The 19,221-nt window shown below is 46.3% G+C and overlaps 1 protein-coding gene across 1 annotated transcript in view; it reads right to left on the reverse strand.

Moving 5' to 3' along the window:
* LOC103586954 overlaps positions 1-19,221 on the reverse strand; it is a 151,748-nt gene that overhangs the window by 101,016 nt on the left and 31,511 nt on the right. Inside the window, 2 exon segments of the mRNA XM_008568311.1 lie at positions 6,651-6,827; positions 13,290-13,466. Coding sequence (XP_008566533.1) covers positions 6,651-6,827; positions 13,290-13,466 — 354 coding nt within the window.

Raw genomic sequence — 19,221 nt, forward strand, 5'->3', positions numbered from 1 at the left:
TGCTCCTTGGTGCTGGTGGTATGCCTGGTTATGTGGCGTGTCTGGTTCCTAGCTCCATGCCTCGGGACCCTGTACAGGCCCCGAGGCACTGGCTTGGTGTGCCTGGTTGTGGGAGGCGGGGGTCGAGTGCCTTCTCCATGCCTTGGGTCCCCGGGCGGGCCCTGAGGTGCTGGCATGGTGTGCCTGGTTGTGGGAGAGAGAGTCCAGTCCTCTTCTCCATGCCTCGGGTCCCTGGGCAGGCCCTGAGGTGCTGGCACAGTGTGCCTGGTTGTGGGCTGGAGTCCTGTCCCTGGATCCTTGCTTCATGTCCCCTGGCAGGCCCCAAAGTACTGGTGGTGTGCCTGGGCTAGAACTAATCTTTTGTCCTTTACTTACTTCTAACACGGGAGAACTTCCTGTGAGAACCAGTACTTGAGCTGTGTGGTCGAGCTAAATTGCTACTTTGCTGCTGTTTCCCTAGCGAAGCCTTTTTGTGCAGCTCAGGGTGTAATGGTTGACCTTATAGGTACTTCCAGCTCTCCAGAGACTCAGTGCACCTGGTTTGTGTAGAAGCTCTGATCTGGGCCTGAGTTTTATCATCAAACTGCACCCCATGCAATTCTGATTTCCTGACCAGTCTCCTCTGAGTGGTCCTGTGCTGATTGGGGGTCGGATTGGCTGTCCTTGCTGTGTCCCAGTGTTCTCCCAGTGGGCCTGTCTCCCCCACCTCCCATGCTCCGAACACTTCCCATGGGACAGGCCCTGCACCAGTCCCTTGTGATGACTCACCAGCCTCTGAATGGCTCTCCTTTCTCAGCTGTTCTGGATCCTCCCTCCTCCGTGGGTCCATGGGAACCCTATTAGTGGTCTTGCTGTCGGGAGGGGGGCGCCAAGGCCCTCTTCTTCCCTGCCACCTCCAAGTAACTCCATCTGATGGGCACAGCTGCAGCTTCTGCTGGCTTCTGCTCCATGCATTCAGCAGTTTCCAGTCTTAAAGTAGCTGCAGCCTGAAATGCTCTGAGCAGTTTTTCTTTCTCTCATCATGGTTTCTCCTGCCTTCATGAACTTCATAGGCCTCTCCTCTTACCCTGAGCTCCAGTGGCCCCAGCTTGGCTGATGTTACATTTTTATAGTTGTAAATTGGTTGATTTGTGGGAGAGAGTGATGCTGGGGACTGTCTATTCCACCATCTTGACTGGAACTTGTGCTCTCCTTTTAAAGCCCTCAAAACCATGCCCTTGACCACCATTATTAATCCATTCATTATGGCATGGTCCTACAATCCAATCACCTCTTCAAGGCTTCACCTTTCAATTACCATAATAGGATTTCCTACCCTCAACAGTTACAGTGGGAATTAAGCTTCTAATATATGAACTTTGTGGGACACAATTCAATCAATCCACTGCATTTCTCCCCTGGTCCCCAAAGTTTGTCTTTCTTACAGGTAAATACATTCATTCCATCCGCAAAGTCTTAACTCATTTCAACTCAGAAGTCCAAAGTGCCATCTGTGAAATCAAAATAAATTATCTACTGCCAAGATACAATGGTGGGATAAATATAGGGCACAGATTCCTCTTCAAAAAGGAAGACATAGGCCAAAAGAAAGGAGTAACAGGTCCTAAACAAGTCCAAAACCCCAGAGGGCAGGCATCGAATCTTACCACTGGTGAATCATATACCCAGACTCCATGTCAGATGTCCTCTACACACTGGTTGGGGGTTGGGTCCCCAAGTTCTCAGGCAGATCTGCTGCTATGGCTTTCTTGGTCTGAGGCCATCCGTGCTTCAGCTGTCACAGGCTGGCATTTCAGCCTGGTGACTCTACAATTCTGAGGTCTCCATGGTTGTCCCACTCTTAAGGCTCCACCACACATGGCGCTGATGGGGTTTCTCTGCTGCAACTCCCACCCCATGTTTCTGCTGGGCATTGCTCTAGTGAAGAATCTATGTGGTGAATACACCCCCATGACAGATTTCTTCCTGAACTTGCAGGCTTTTCCATACATCCTTTGAAATCGGGGTAGAGGCTCCCAACCCTCCACAACTCTGGCATTCTGCGAGCCTGGAGATCTAACACCCCGTGGACGCTACCAGTGCTTCTGGCTCGTATTTTCTAAAGCTGCTGGACCAGCCACACCTGGGGCCAATTTAGTCACAACTGGAGCAGCCAAGGCAGCTGGGGTGCTGGTGAGGGGAGCAGCTTCCCAAGGTGGCCCTGGGCAGTGAGCCCAAGGAGGGCACCACACTCAGGCTTGTTCCCCAGCATCATTTTGTCTCCTAGGCCTCTGGGCCTGTGATTGAAGGGTTGGCCCCAGAAGCTTCTGCAATGCCTTCCCCCCCTTCTCTTGATAATCCCTTTCTTTTGTACTAATCCTCTCAGCAAATGATTGTACCATTGTATTTTTCTCCCGAAAATGCTCTCTGTTTCTCTACCACATAACCAGGCTGCAAATTCTCCAAACCTTTACACTACGCTTTCCTTTTAAATTCCGGCTTTATGTCATACCTTGCTTCCATAACTCAACGTAGGCTGTGCTAGTAACCATGCAGGTTCCTGATTGTTTTGCTGCTTAGAAACTTCTTCGGCCAAGTATCCTGATTCCACATCTTTAAGTTCCACATTCCATAAAACTTTTGGGCATGAACAGAATGCAGCCAAGTTTCTTGCCATTTCATAGCGAGGGTGGTCTTTGCCCCAGTTTCCAATAAGTCCCTTCTTATTTACATCTGACACCTCTTAAGAGTGGTCTTTATAGTCCACATTTCCATAAGCATTCTGGTCACCACCATTTAACCAGTCTCTAGAACATTCCAAACTTTCCCTGGTTTTCTTGTCTTCTTCTGAGTCCTCCAATGTCCTCCAAACTTTGTCTAACTCCCCATTTCTCTGGTACTAATTTTCTGTATTAGTCCATTTCTGTTGCTTATAACAAAATACCTGGAATTGGGTAACTTATAATAAAAATATGGCTTACTGTTTCGGATGCCAGGAAATCCAAAGTCCAGGGAACACAGCCGGTGAGGGTCTACTTTGGTGGTGGCCATACAGCAACACAGGGGTCTCACATGGCAGAAAGTGGTGGAGCAGAGAGAGACTAATCTCTCATGTGCTCTTCTTTTACATTTATTTTTTTAATTAATTTTTTTAGTTTTTTTTAACAGATGAATAACAAAATACTCTGTAGAAAGTAGGGCTTCAAATTTTCACAAAAACTGGAGATGTAAAACTTATTAAAATTTACACATTTCATTTTATAGTCCCTACAATTATTTGAAATAGCTCTCTAAAGTCTTTCAGAAGCATGCAAATATCAAATTAGTTTCAATGGAGGAAGAGGAATAAATTTTTCAAAGTAAAATTAATTTCTAAGCAAATCAACAAGTCCACATAATAAAAAGAAATCAAGAACAGAAATTAAATATCTTAGTTTAGCAACATAAATTGCATATAAAATCAATAAAATAGAATATAAACACAATGGCACTTCAAATAGTTCATGGGAAAATAGAATTGAAAAATAATGGAAATCTTTCCATGAACTTTTTTTTTAAAAGACTAAGGTCATAGAAAATACGTTCTCTGATCACATAACAGAAGGAAATTTAGAAAACTCTCAAATGTGTGGAAATTAAACAGCATTCTCCTAAATAAACAATGGAAAAAAGAAAAATCACAGCAAAATTAGAGAATACTTTGAGATAAAGATCAAAGTGCAACATATCAAAATTTATGGGATGCAGGACTCAGGCAGTGCTTAGAGGAAAATTTACACTTGTAAACACCTATATTAAAAATAAGAAAAATCTCAAATCAGTAATGTAAATTTCTACCTTAAGAAAATAGAGAAAGTAGAGCAAACTAAACCAGAAGCAAATAGAATTAGGAAATAAAGATTACAATAGAAATATATGAAATTGGGAATTAAAAAAACAATAGAGAAAAGCAACAAAACCAAAAGTTGATTCTGTAAAAAGATCAGCAAAATTTGCAAACCTTTATCTAGATCGACCAAGATTAAAAGAAGGCAAATTCCTAAAATCAGAAATAAAGTAGGGGCATTATTATATTATCACGATGGCTTTTCGTGGTGCTGCGATTTGGTTTCTTTCTCACTTGCATTTTTGTTCTACCAGTGGATTTTGTTCTTTCCTGTGCATAGAGCAAACTAAACCAGAAGCAAATATAATTAGGAAATAAAGATTACAATAGAAATGTATGAAATTGGGAATTAAAAAAACAATAGAGAAAAGCAACAAAACCAAAAGTTGATTCTGTAAAAAGATCAACAAAATTTGCAAACCTTTATCTAGATCGACCAAGATAAAAAGAAGGCAAATTCCTAAAATCAGAAATAAAGTAGGGGCATTATTATATTATCACGATGGCTTTTCGTGGTGCTGTGATTTGGTTTCTTTCTCACTTGCATTTTTGTTCTACCAGTGGATTTTGTTCTTTCCTGTGCATTCGTGGCAGCGACTATCACTCTTTGGATTCCAGATGCAGGACTTCCTTGTGGATTCCTCGTAGGTCTGGTCATGTGCTGGTAAACATCCCACTGCTGTTGTTTGTCTAGAAAATATACAATTTCTCCCTCGTTTCTGAAGGATCTCCTTGCTGGGTATAGCATTCTTGGCTGGCAGTTTTCTTCTTTTAGTATCTTGAATGTATCATCCCATTTTCTTCTGGCCTGTAGAGTTTCTGTTGAGAAATCTGCTGTTAGTCTAATAGGGGCTCCCTTATGGGCGACTTGAAGCTTTTCTCCTGCTTCTTTTAGATTCTTGCTTCTTCTTTGAGCTTCGTCAGTTTGACTGTAATGTGTCTTGGAAAGGATCTTTTTGGGTTGAATCTATTTGGAGATCTTTGAGCCTCCTGGATCTGAAGGTCTGTGTCTTTCCCTATGCCTGAGGAGTTTTCCATCATTATTTCATTGAATAGGCTTCCCATGCTTTTTCCTTTCTCCTCCCCTTTTGGAACACCCATGATTCAAATGTTTGTGTACTTAAGGTTGTCTGCTAGCTCTCTTAGATTTTCTTCATTTTTTGAAATTTTTCCTTTTCTTTTGTCCACCTGGGTTATTTCTGAAAGATTATCTTCACGATCAGAAATTCTTCCTTCTGCTTGTTCCAGCCTGCTGCTGAAGCTATTGGTTGTATTTTTTATTTCATTGCATGAATCTGTCAGTTTAAAGAGTTCTGCTACATTCTTTTTTAAGATACTAATCTCTTTGTAAATTTCCTCCTTCATATCCTGGATTCTTTTTTGTTTGTTTGTTTAATTATGTTGTCTAACTGAATCTTCTCATTTTACAGTGAGTTTCCATAAGATTTTTGCTCAGAATTCCTTCCCAGTCATTTCAAGGGTTTCCTGCTTTAGAGGGTCTGGTATTTGGGAATTATTATATTCTTTTGGTGGTGTCATATTTTCTTGGATTTTCATATTTCTGGTATCTCTACACTGATGTCCAGTCATCTGGTAGAGCAGTTGCTTCTTCTATTACCAGTCATTTCAAGGGTTTCCTGCTTTAGAGGGTCTGGTATTTGGGAATTATTATATTCTTTTGGTGGTGTCATATTTTCTTGGATTTTCGTATTTCTGGTATCTCTACACTGATGTCCAGTCATCTGGTAGAGCAGTTGCTTCTTCTATTACTCTGGAGTGAGTTTTGAGGAGAGAGATGTCCTCTCCTTTTCCTGGTCTCTGCTGGTGACTCTTCTGTGTCAGTGTAGTCGAGTGTCCAGCAAGCCACCTGAACAGTGGCAGTGGCTGCTGCCATGGCATCAAGCTGCTTTTTCAGCAACTGTGTCTGTGGCGGTAGCTGTGGTGGGCCACCTGCTCAGAAGTGGTGTTTTCAATGTGCTCTCTTCCCTGCTTTTGGGTGGGGGGTATTTCCCTTGGCTCCTTGCCTAGAACCCTGGGCATGCTCTCTTGCCTTCTTCCAGGTGGAGGGGGCTGTGGCCCTTGGCTCCTTCCATGTGCTCTTCTTTTAAAGCCCTCAGAACCGCACCCCTGACCACCACTATTAATCCGTTCCCTATGGCATGGTCCTACAATCTAATCACCTCTTCAAGGCCCACCTTTCAACTATCATGATAGGATTTCTCACCCTTGACAGTTACAGTGGGAATTAGGCTTCTGATATATGAACTTCAGGGGATATAATTCAATCAATCCACAGCAGCACATGTTCTAAAATGAGTGATTTTGTGACTCTGTCTTTCCTTTGAGTGGGTTGTTTGAGGTGGTGAGCCACTGTGACCATTGTAGAGACTGACCTGTAGGTGACTGAGTGTCCACATCACTTCTCTCTTGCCTTGTGCAGCCTTAGGTGTCTAGGGCCCCACCTCACCTGCAAATTCTGTACAGTGTGCAGTAGAAGGAGGAGCTTGGGTCCTTAGCCAGATGCGCTGGGTTTGAATCCTGCTTCCACTGTTTACTGCCTGTGTGGTATTGGCCAAACTCCTTAACCTCACTGTGCCACAGTTTCCTCATTTTAAAGAGGAGGGAGAAACAATGACTACATCATAGAGTCATTGTGAGCACTCAATGACATAACATGCGTAAACACTTAGAAAAGTGCCTGGGACACAGTGAATGGCCAATAACAGTAACCATGGTGGCCAGTAGCATTTTCCTGGACAGGGTTGGAATAATAATAGACACTCACCGTGTTTGGCATAGAAGGAACATCAGCAGCAGGTCCTCCACCGCGGCACCACGCTTTCTCCTTGCTGAGCATCTTGTTGAACTGACGCACTGTGCCGTGCCATGTTGGTTTAAGCTCTGACGCTACTGTGTGATCTTGGATAAGCCGCTTTTCTTCTTTGAGTTTCAGTTTCTTCATCTACAAGGTGAGCAGTGGGGACTGGATTATCTCAAAGGGTGCTTCTAATTTTGACCTTAGGTATGAAGAACCTAAAAGAAATTAAAAGTGATCTGTGCTACATCTCTTAAGATGTTTCTGTGCCAGAGGCTTGTGGCTGACTGGATATCTCTAACCCATAGATATTTTGTAGGGCTTAGAAGACATTTCCTGGAAAAGTTGGCATGGAATGCAACAGTAAATGTTGCAGAGCACAGTGTATCCCTGTGTTTCTCAAAAGTAATGTGCTCAAAAGTCACCTGAGGATCTGGTTAAAATGCAGATCCTGATTCAGCAGGTCTGGATAGGACCAGACATTCTGCATTTCTAACAAACTGCCAGGTTTACCAATGCTATTTGTTAGTGAACCACACTCAGAGAAGCAAGGGGTTTAACATAGTGCTACTCAGTACTCCAGAGAGCACTGCAGCCCCCAGCAGTGGGTGGTGTGCAGAAGGAGTCATGCCTGCACCTTTAAAGGCAACCTCATTTCCTTCCCCTACACTGAGCTTTGCCTGTCCCCAAGCACCCTACTCTATGTCCAATGATGTGCTCCAACCTGTGCAATTAAAGTTCCCAGCCAAGGCCCTAGCTTTGCACAAATGTGGCATGCTGCTTTCTTTCTCTTTAGGGCAGCACTGTCCAGGAAAACTTTCTGTGATGATGAATTGTTCTGTATTTGCACATTCCAGTATGGTACCCACTAGCCATGTGTGGCTCCTGGGCATGTGAAATGTGGCTGCTGAGACAGAGGAACTGAACTCTTAATTTTATTTCATTTTAATTAATATAAATGTAACTAGCCATATCTGGCTATTGGCTACCATATCAGAAAGCACAGCTTCAAAGGCATTTCCATATTGTGGCTCCTGGAAAGAAAATGGACTTTAAATCTTAAAGTCAGATAGCAACACCCCCATCGCTATCTGAATGGCCTTTGGCAAATCACCAAACTCTTGGCATTTTTCTCCTTGGTAAAATGAGGATGTACATACCTAGTAAGCAGAATTGACTTAAGAATTTGAGTTGGTGTGCATGATGTACATGTTCACGGAAAGATTTGTATTGTTTGCTACCTCTGTTTTCCCGTGAACTTTCTGAGATATCGTGGTATATAAAACTCCTGGCACCATGCATGATTCATAGTGGATGTCCCCAAAATAATAATTCTTATTACATGAATCTTGTCAACCACAAAGACTGGCAGGTCCTCAACCTAAATCTGGGAAGCTCTTCTCAGTTCTCTGTGGTCTCCTTCACGATGCTTAGAGCTGTCCTGGCCTCATTCATCAGAAAGGTTTAATGGGAGAAAACACCTGTTTCCCCCGAATTGTGAAATGTCGGTGCCTGAAGTCAGAAAACGGCAACTGGCTACATAAGGTCACACAGCCAGTTAGCGGTATGAATGGTAATCCTCTTTTTTTTTTTTTTCTTTTTGTCTTTTTTCGTGGCCGGCAACGGATCGCAACCCTCAGTGTCGCGCCCTTACCGGACCGGGACCGGCAACGGGATCGCAACCCTCAGCGTTGCCCCCGCACCTCGCTCAGCCAGTGAGCGGCCGGTCCTCTGAGTCCCAGCTCTTGTGTCTCTGTTTTACTGATTAATATTTTAAATTAAAATATTAGTATTTATTAAGTACTGACACTGTGCCAGGCACCACCCCAAATCCTTTACCTAAGCTATCAGTTGCCTTCACAATGGCCCTAAAAATAGAGTGATTAGGATCTCATTTTTCTAGATGAAGAACTAAGTTATCTGCCCCAGGTCGCACAGCTGATTAGTGTAAGAAGGGAGACTGGAATCCAGGTCCGTCCACCTCTGAATCCCCGCCTCTTTGCACATCACTTCCTTTTCATCGAGTGTCGTCTGTGTTGTCTCTTTACCAGCCAGCACTCCCTGGATTCTCCCCTCTGACCCCCCCTCCCTGTTCCCATCCTTGCCGTCTCTTCCTCCTCCTCCCTTGCCCACCCCGATACATGCAGGCTCGCACACAGGCACGAATGCACATACAAAGCTGGCCGGTTAGCTCAGTTGGTAGAGCACGGTGCTGATAACACCAAGGTCAAGGGCTCAGATCCCCATACTGGCCAGCCACCAAAAACAAAACAAATGCATGCACACACAGGTGGCAACCTTTCTCCTGAAAGATGACAAGGAAATCTCCAGGCAAGATCTGGGGGAAGAGTGACCCAGGCAGAGGGAAGGACAAGCACATGGCCCAGGGTAGGGCAAGTGGAGTGTTCCAGGACAGATGGGCAGGGCAGAGTGACTGGAGCATGGTGGGAGAATTGGGATGGACACGCTGGGATGTGGATGCAGGGCTTATGGTGAGGAATCTGGACTTCCTTCCAAGGTCAGTGTGAAGCCACTGGAGGGTTTCGCAGGCAGTGACACAACCTAATCTTTGTGTTTGAGAGATCGTGAGGGACTTCCATGTGGGGAGGAGACAGCGGGGCCAGGGAGACAGGCGAGGAAGCTGCCGCGGTGAGCACTGAGAGGTGGTACGGGGGAAGGAGAGAAGAGGACAAAGGCAGACACATTCAGGAAGAGAAGCTGACGGGGTTACAGCTGGGTTTGATATGAAGTAAGGGAGAAAGCAGAATCACAGCCATCTCCCAGGGTGTTAGGACTGAGAAACCGGGAGAATGTGTTGTCACATGCCTGGTCACAGGGTTCTGGTTTCAACCTTGTCCCCAACCCACTGTGAGAACCACCCCCCACCCCCCGGGACTAAAGGATGTCCCAGGGTCTTCATGGCCCTGCTGGTCCTTCTGTGGTACCCATTGTCATAAAGCCTGCTCTGGTCTGAATGTGCAAACGAGGCAGCTAGATGCATCTGAACGAGAAGCATCTGTTGTGCTGGACTCCAGAGGCTGAGCCCCTCACATCTGCAGGTAGCCAGCCTAACCATGGCCGTTTTATGCAATATCAGCTGGGATTTCTGCTCAAGCTCCCAGGTAAGGAGCTCAGTGTCATCTGGACTTGGCAGCTGAGGCTGGATTGGCAGGGAGAGGGTGAACTGTGAGGGGCTTCTTGGGCTCCTAGACCACAGAGCCCTCCGCAATGACCCTCGATCTGGGGCGGGGCCGGAAATGTGACATTCATCATCAACCCTGAGGCTCAGGAGCCTATCTGAAGATCAGCAAAGTCCTTGCAGCAAACAATTTGAGAGCTGAAGGGGCATGGTGCTAACCCAGTCATTCTTGGACATTGGAGAATATGGGACAGACACTTCGGGCCATGGGCACGACCTGTACAGTCACTCAGAGGTAGGACAGCACAGAATGTCTTTGGAACCTGATGTGCAGACCAATTGGATGGGGTCAGATGGAGTGGGCAGGACCATTTTCCACATCTTCCAAATGAAAACTGGCACGGGTGCCACGCCATAGGACAAGCACAGGGTGCTGTGTGCAAGAGGGGATTCCAAACCGGAACAAATCAAGACGGGCTTCTGCTGCCATACAGCTGAGTTTGGCCTTCACCGTGAAGCACGAGGAGAAACTTGGAAAGCTACTTTTAGTGCATGCGTATGATGGGGAGTAGGAGGCAGGAGGCGGGAAGGGGATGATTCACCTAATCCGTGTTCCAACCTTTGTAAGGGTGCTCCGTCGAAAGCCTGGAGGTACAGTTGGCAAATCAGTTTCCCCATCAGTGTCCACTCAGGCTAATTAATCATTGATGAGAGGCTGCCTGAGCTGAACCCTGAGACTGAGCAAGGGAGGGGGCATCACGGTACCCACGCCAGGCATGCAGCATTGTAGGCTCAGAGAGAGGAGAGATGGGGGAAACGGGCTCGGGAAAGAGTCTACTGCACTGGGACAGGCAGCAAGCGTGAGAGGGGAGGGGGAGGGGCGAGGAAGGGACGGGCATGGCAGAGGGGACCGAAGCAAGACTCAAGACCGGGTAGAAGTGGGAGCTGAACAGGGTAATTCTTCAGCTCTGGAGCCCAGTGAGATCCTGCATGCTACTAACCCTGTCCCCTCTTCAGGTGGCCCAGGAGTCCCTGAACTCATGAAACTGCCANTAAAAATAAGAAAAATCTCAAATCAGTAATGTAAATTTCTACCTTAAGAAAATAGAAAAAGTAGAGCAAACTAAACCAGAAGCAAATATAATTAGGAAATAAAGATTACAATAGAAATGTATGAAATTGGGAATTAAAAAAACAATAGAGAAAAGCAACAAAACCAAAAGTTGATTCTGTAAAAAGATCAACAAAATTTGCAAACCTTTATCTAGATCGACCAAGATAAAAAGAAGGCAAATTCCTAAAATCAGAAATAAAGTAGGGGCATTATTATATTATCACGATGGCTTTTCGTGGTGCTGTGATTTGGTTTCTTTCTCACTTGCATTTTTGTTCTACCAGTGGATTTTGTTCTTTCCTGTGCATTCGTGGCAGCGACTATCACTCTTTGGATTCCAGATGCAGGACTTCCTTGTGGATTCCTCGTAGGTCTGGTCATGTGCTGGTAAACATCCCACTGCTGTTGTTTGTCTAGAAAATATACAATTTCTCCCTCGTTTCTGAAGGATCTCCTTGCTGGGTATAGCATTCTTGGCTGGCAGTTTTCTTCTTTTAGTATCTTGAATGTATCATCCCATTTTCTTCTGGCCTGTAGAGTTTCTGTTGAGAAATCTGCTGTTAGTCTAATAGGGGCTCCCTTATGGGCGACTTGAAGCTTTTCTCCTGCTTCTTTTAGATTCTTGCTTCTTCTTTGAGCTTCGTCAGTTTGACTGTAATGTGTCTTGGAAAGGATCTTTTTGGGTTGAATCTATTTGGAGATCTTTGAGCCTCCTGGATCTGAAGGTCTGTGTCTTTCCCTATGCCTGAGGAGTTTTCCATCATTATTTCATTGAATAGGCTTCCCATGCTTTTTCCTTTCTCCTCCCCTTTTGGAACACCCATGATTCAAATGTTTGTGTACTTAAGGTTGTCTGCTAGCTCTCTTAGATTTTCTTCATTTTTTGAAATGTTTCCTTTTCTTTTGTCCACCTGGGTTATTTCTGAAAGATTATCTTCACGATCAGAAATTCTTCCTTCTGCTTGTTCCAGCCTGCTGCTGAAGCTATTGGTTGTATTTTTTATTTCATTGCATGAATCTGTCAGTTTAAAGAGTTCTGCTACATTCTTTTTTAAGATACTAATCTCTTTGTAAATTTCCTCCTTCATATCCTGGATTCTTTTTTGTTTGTTTGTTTAATTATGTTGTCTAACTGAATCTTCTCATTTTACAGTGAGTTTCCATAAGATTTTTGCTCAGAATTCCTTCCCAGTCATTTCAAGGGTTTCCTGCTTTAGAGGGTCTGGTATTTGGGAATTATTATATTCTTTTGGTGGTGTCATATTTTCTTGGATTTTCGTATTTCTGGTATCTCTACACTGATGTCCAGTCATCTGGTAGAGCAGTTGCTTCTTCTATTACTCTGGAGTGAGTTTTGAGGAGAGAGATGTCCTCTCCTTTTCCTGGTCTCTGCTGGTGACTCTTCTGTGTCAGTGTAGTCGAGTGTCCAGCAAGCCACCTGAACAGTGGCAGTGGCTGCTGCCATGGCATCAAGCTGCTTTTTCAGCAACTGTGTCTGTGGCGGTAGCTGTGGTGGGCCACCTGCTCAGAAGTGGTGTTTTCAATGTGCTCTCTTCCCTGCTTTTGGGTGGGGGGTATTTCCCTTGGCTCCTTGCCTAGAACCCTGGGCATGCTCTCTTGCCTTCTTCCAGGTGGAGGGGGCTGTGGCCCTTGGCTCCTTCCATGTGCTCTTCTTTTAAAGCCCTCAGAACCGCACCCCTGACCACCACTATTAATCCGTTCCCTATGGCATGGTCCTACAATCTAATCACCTCTTCAAGGCCCACCTTTCAACTATCATGATAGGATTTCTCACCCTTGACAGTTACAGTGGGAATTAGGCTTCTGATATATGAACTTCAGGGGATATAATTCAATCAATCCACAGCAGCACATGTTCTAAAATGAGTGATTTTGTGACTCTGTCTTTCCTTTGAGTGGGTTGTTTGAGGTGGTGAGCCACTGTGACCATTGTAGAGACTGACCTGTAGGTGACTGAGTGTCCACATCACTTCTCTCTTGCCTTGTGCAGCCTCAGGTGTCTAGGGCCCCACCTCACCTGCAAATTCTGTACAGTGTGCAGTAGAAGGAGGAGCTTGGGTCCTTAGCCAGATGCGCTGGGTTTGAATCCTGCTTCCACTGTTTACTGCCTGTGTGGTATTGGCCAAACTCCTTAACCTCACTGTGCCACAGTTTCCTCATTTTAAAGAGGAGGGAGAAACAATGACTACATCATAGAGTCATTGTGAGCACTCAATGACATAACATGCGTAAACACTTAGAAAAGTGCCTGGGACACAGTGAATGGCCAATAACAGTAACCATGGTGGCCAGTAGCATTTTCCTGGACAGGGTTGGAATAATAATAGACACTCACCGTGTTTGGCATAGAAGGAACATCAGCAGCAGGTCCTCCACCGCGGCACCACGCTTTCTCCTTGCTGAGCATCTTGTTGAACTGACGCACTGTGCCGTGCCATGTTGGTTTAAGCTCTGACGCTACTGTGTGATCTTGGATAAGCCGCTTTTCTTCTTTGAGTTTCAGTTTCTTCATCTACAAGGTGAGCAGTGGGGACTGGATTATCTCAAAGGGTGCTTCTAATTTTGACCTTAGGTATGAAGAACCTAAAAGAAATTAAAAGTGATCTGTGCTACATCTCTTAAGATGTTTCTGTGCCAGAGGCTTGTGGCTGACTGGATATCTCTAACCCATAGATATTTTGTAGGGCTTAGAAGACATTTCCTGGAAAAGTTGGCATGGAATGCAACAGTAAATGTTGCAGAGCACAGTGTATCCCTGTGTTTCTCAAAAGTAATGTGCTCAAAAGTCACCTGAGGATCTGGTTAAAATGCAGATCCTGATTCAGCAGGTCTGGATAGGACCAGACATTCTGCATTTCTAACAAACTGCCAGGTTTACCAATGCTATTTGTTAGTGAACCACACTCAGAGAAGCAAGGGGTTTAACATAGTGCTACTCAGTACTCCAGAGAGCACTGCAGCCCCCAGCAGTGGGTGGTGTGCAGAAGGAGTCATGCCTGCACCTTTAAAGGCAACCTCATTTCCTTCCCCTACACTGAGCTTTGCCTGTCCCCAAGCACCCTACTCTATGTCCAATGATGTGCTCCAACCTGTGCAATTAAAGTTCCCAGCCAAGGCCCTAGCTTTGCACAAATGTGGCATGCTGCTTTCTTTCTCTTTAGGGCAGCACTGTCCAGGAAAACTTTCTGTGATGATGAATTGTTCTGTATTTGCACATTCCAGTATGGTACCCACTAGCCATGTGTGGCTCCTGGGCATGTGAAATGTGGCTGCTGAGACAGAGGAACTGAACTCTTAATTTTATTTCATTTTAATTAATATAAATGTAACTAGCCATATCTGGCTATTGGCTACCATATCAGAAAGCACAGCTTCAAAGGCATTTCCATATTGTGGCTCCTGGAAAGAAAATGGACTTTAAATCTTAAAGTCAGATAGCAACACCCCCATCGCTATCTGAATGGCCTTTGGCAAATCACCAAACTCTTGGCATTTTTCTCCTTGGTAAAATGAGGATGTACATACCTAGTAAGCAGAATTGACTTAAGAATTTGAGTTGGTGTGCATGATGTACATGTTCACGGAAAGATTTGTATTGTTTGCTACCTCTGTTTTCCCGTGAACTTTCTGAGATATCGTGGTATATAAAACTCCTGGCACCATGCATGATTCATAGTGGATGTCCCCAAAATAATAATTCTTATTACATGAATCTTGTCAACCACAAAGACTGGCAGGTCCTCAACCTAAATCTGGGAAGCTCTTCTCAGTTCTCTGTGGTCTCCTTCACGATGCTTAGAGCTGTCCTGGCCTCATTCATCAGAAAGGTTTAATGGGAGAAAACACCTGTTTCCCCCGAATTGTGAAATGTCGGTGCCTGAAGTCAGAAAACGGCAACTGGCTACATAAGGTCACACAGCCAGTTAGCGGTATGAATGGTAATCCTCTTTTTTTTTTTTTTCTTTTTGTCTTTTTTCGTGGCCAGCAACGGATCGCAACCCTCAGTGTCACGCCCGTACCGGACCGGGACCGGCAACGGGATCGCAACCCTCAGCGTTGCCCCCGCACCTCGCTCAGCCAGTGAGCGGCCGGTCCTCTGAGTCCCAGCTCTTGTGTCTCTGTTTTACTGATTAATATTTTAAATTAAAATATTAGTATTTATTAAGTACTGACACTGTGCCAGGCACCACCCCAAATCCTTTACCTAAGCTATCAGTTGCCTTCACAATGGCCCTAAAAATAGAGTGATTAGGATCTCATTTTTCTAGATGAAGAACTAAGTTATCTGCCCCAGGTCGCACAGCTGATTAGTGTAAGAAGGGAGACTGGAATCCAGGTCCGTCCACCTCTGAATCCCCGCCTCTTTGCACATCACTTCCTTTTCATCGAGTGTCGTCTGTGTTGTCTCTTTACCAGCCAGCACTCCCTGGATTCTCCCCTCTGACCCCCCCTCCCTGTTCCCATCCTTGCCGTCTCTTCCTCCTCCTCCCTTGCCCACCCCGATACATGCAGGCTCGCACACAGGCACGAATGCACATACAAAGCTGGCCGGTTAGCTCAGTTGGTAGAGCACGGTGCTGATAACACCAAGGTCAAGGGCTCAGATCCCCATACTGGCCAGCCACCAAAAACAAAACAAATGCATGCACACACAGGTGGCAACCTTTCTCCTGAAAGATGACAAGGAAATCTCCAGGCAAGATCTGGGGGAAGAGTGACCCAGGCAGAGGGAAGGACAAGCACATGGCCCAGGGTAGGGCAAGTGGAGTGTTCCAGGACAGATGGGCAGGGCAGAGTGACTGGAGCATGGTGGGAGAATTGGGATGGACACGCTGGGATGTGGATGCAGGGCTTATGGTGAGGAATCTGGACTTCCTTCCAAGGTCAGTGTGAAGCCACTGGAGGGTTTCGCAGGCAGTGACACAACCTAATCTTTGTGTTTGAGAGATCGTGAGGGACTTCCATGTGGGGAGGAGACAGCGGGGCCAGGGAGACAGGCGAGGAAGCTGCCGCGGTGAGCACTGAGAGGTGGTACGGGGGAAGGAGAGAAGAGGACAAAGGCAGACACATTCAGGAAGAGAAGCTGACGGGGTTACAGCTGGGTTTGATATGAAGTAAGGGAGAAAGCAGAATCACAGCCATCTCCCAGGGTGTTAGGACTGAAAAACCGGGAGAATGTGTTGTCACATGCCTGGTCACAGGGTTCTGGTTTCAACCTTGTCCCCAACCCACTGTGAGAACCACCCCCCACCCCCCGGGACTAAAGGATGTCCCAGGGTCTTCATGGCCCTGCTGGTCCTTCTGTGGTACCCATTGTCATAAAGCCTGCTCTGGTCTGAATGTGCAAACGAGGCAGCTAGATGCATCTGAACGAGAAGCATCTGTTGTGCTGGACTCCAGAGGCTGAGCCCCTCACATCTGCAGGTAGCCAGCCTAACCATGGCCGTTTTATGCAATATCAGCTGGGATTTCTGCTCAAGCTCCCAGGTAAGGAGCTCAGTGTCATCTGGACTTGGCAGCTGAGGCTGGATTGGCAGGGAGAGGGTGAACTGTGAGGGGCTTCTTGGGCTCCTAGACCACAGAGCCCTCCGCAATGACCCTCGATCTGGGGCGGGGCCGGAAATGTGACATTCATCATCAACCCTGAGGCTCAGGAGCCTATCTGAAGATCAGCAAAGTCCTTGCAGCAAACAATTTGAGAGCTGAAGGGGCATGGTGCTAACCCAGTCATTCTTGGACATTGGAGAATATGGGACAGACACTTCGGGCCATGGGCACGACCTGTACAGTCACTCAGAGGTAGGACAGCACAGAATGTCTTTGGAACCTGATGTGCAGACCAATTGGATGGGGTCAGATGGAGTGGGCAGGACCATTTTCCACATCTTCCAAATGAAAACTGGCACGGGTGCCACACCATAGGACAAGCACAGGGTGCTGTGTGCAAGAGGGGATTCCAAACCGGATCAAATCAAGACGGGCTTCTGCTGCCATACAGCTGAGTTTGGCCTTCACCGTGAAGCACAAGGAGAAACTTGGAAAGCTACTTTAGTGCATGCGTATGATGGGGAGTGGGAGGCAGGAGGCGGGAAGGGGATGATTCACCTAATCCGTGTTCCAACCTTTGTAAGGGTGCTCCGTCGAAAGCCTGGAGGTACATTTGGCAAGTCAGTTTCCCCATCAGTGTCCACTCAGGCTAATTAATCATTGATGAGAGGCTGCCTGAGCTGAACCCTGAGACTGAGCAAGGGAGGGGGCATCACGGTACCCACGCCAGGCATGCAGCATTGTAGGCTCAGAGAGAGGAGAGATGGGGGAAACGGGCTCGGGAAAGAGTCTACTGCACTGGGACAGGCAGCAAGCGTGAGAGGGGAGGGGGAGGGGCGAGGAAGGGACGGGCATGGCAGAGGGGACCGAAGCAAGACTCAAGACCGGGTAGAAGTGGGAGCTGAACAGGGTAATTCTTCAGCCCTGGAGCCCAGTGAGATCCTGCATGCTACTAACCCTGTCCCCTCTTCAGGTGGCCCAGGAGTCCCTGAACTCATGAAACTGCCAAGATGGGCAGCCACCAATGCTCAGGGAGGAAGGGCTTTGGGTTAATACTTCCTCTCCCATGCTGGCTTTTCAAGGAACACGGAGGTCATACAGTGCCACAGTTTATAAAATGGAGGATACATGCCTAAATCCACGGAGACCTGCTTGTATGATACATAGCTGTTAGAGATCTAGAAGACTTTCTGCAGACGTACTCTGTCAACCTGACTGCAGCTCAAGTTATTTCATGCGAGCTCCAGCCTGCTGCATAGGCTGTCAGAGCAGAGTGAGAACTGAGCTCCGCCAGGTGGGCAACGATGCGGAAAGAGCGCTGACCAGCGGTCAGGAGACCTGGATTCTGAGGCCAGCAAGTCTCAGGGTTGAAGGAAACCGAGATCGTTCAGTCCATTAATCCCTCTGTCCATGACCACCCAGAATCACCCTACACGTCTTTAGGGACAGGGAGCGCACTACCTCTGCAGCACCTGGTGTCCATCATCAGACAGTCGTAACTCTTGGACGTTCCTTTTCATATAAAGCACAAACCCATCTTCAGCTTCTAACCGTTAGTCCTAGTACTGCCTTTTAGTGAGCTCCATCTTCATAAGCGTCAAGTTGCAGAAATATGGAGGCAGCTACTGCTCCCACTCCCACCACACCCCTGTTTCTAGATCAGAAGCCCAGTTTCTGGAGCCACCCTCCTGGAACAGGAGAGGTGACTCTGCCCCCACAGAGGCTCCCCTCTGACAGATCTCCTTGGTCACAATTTCCCACACAGTGGGCCTTGCTAACCATGAGCATGATGACATGCAGCCCAACCACTAGCAGGGGTATGGTGAGGTCCAATGAGACCGGGAGCCCTCCGCAGCCAGGGAAACTCGATTGCACAGGTGCCCCGGTGCAGCATGGAATTCCCCAGTGAGTCAGTCATTGATTGGATTACCAGGACAGGTTGAAGTCACTTAGAAGCCCTAGGCCTTGAAAAGACTACGTTCCTTCCATACATAATGTAAACTGAATTAATTCTAACCTATTACATATGTACAAGGATGTCTGACAACACTTTCATTTTTCTTTTTTTTTTCCTTTTTGTCTTTTTTACTGACCGGTAACGGGATCGCAACCCTCGGTGTCGCACCCGTACCAGGGACCGGCAACGGGATCGCAACCCTCGGTGTTGCACCCGCACCGCGCTCAGCCAGTGAGCGGGAACCGGTCTCCACACGGGATCCGAACCCTCGGCGGGAGTGCGCACTCTCCAGTGCACCACCAGGCCGGCCCAACACTTTCATTTTTCATTTGAAGACTACTTGAATGCTTTTTGTGAAATTAAAGAAAAAAACTCTTAAAAATAGTTTGTTATTTTTCTTAAATTTTGTTTTGTTTTTGGTGCCCCTGCTTCACTGGTGCCCTATTAAGTTCCAAGTCTTCCATCCAGTCAAAGAATTTAAAACCCAGAATCAAAATGTGTATAACATACCTTAAAATTTAGAGCACAGAACAGGATGTCTTATAGGGATTCTTGGGTCTGGTTGTGTTTGCAGAGTTCACGAATTTTCTGAAATTAGATGCAAAGTTGTGAGTTTATTTCTGGGGGGAAATTTCTCAGCTTCCATCAGGTTATCAAAGGGTCTATAATATAAAAAATCCCAGGACCACTGATAGAGGTAGGTTGATGGAATTTAAAGCACTGCTGCACAGATCTGAGTCTCATATAAACCAGGGATGTAAAT

Source organism: Galeopterus variegatus, unplaced genomic scaffold, assembly GCF_000696425.1.
Source record: "Galeopterus variegatus unplaced genomic scaffold, G_variegatus-3.0.2 Scaffold397, whole genome shotgun sequence".
Taxonomy (NCBI): domain Eukaryota; kingdom Metazoa; phylum Chordata; class Mammalia; order Dermoptera; family Cynocephalidae; genus Galeopterus; species Galeopterus variegatus.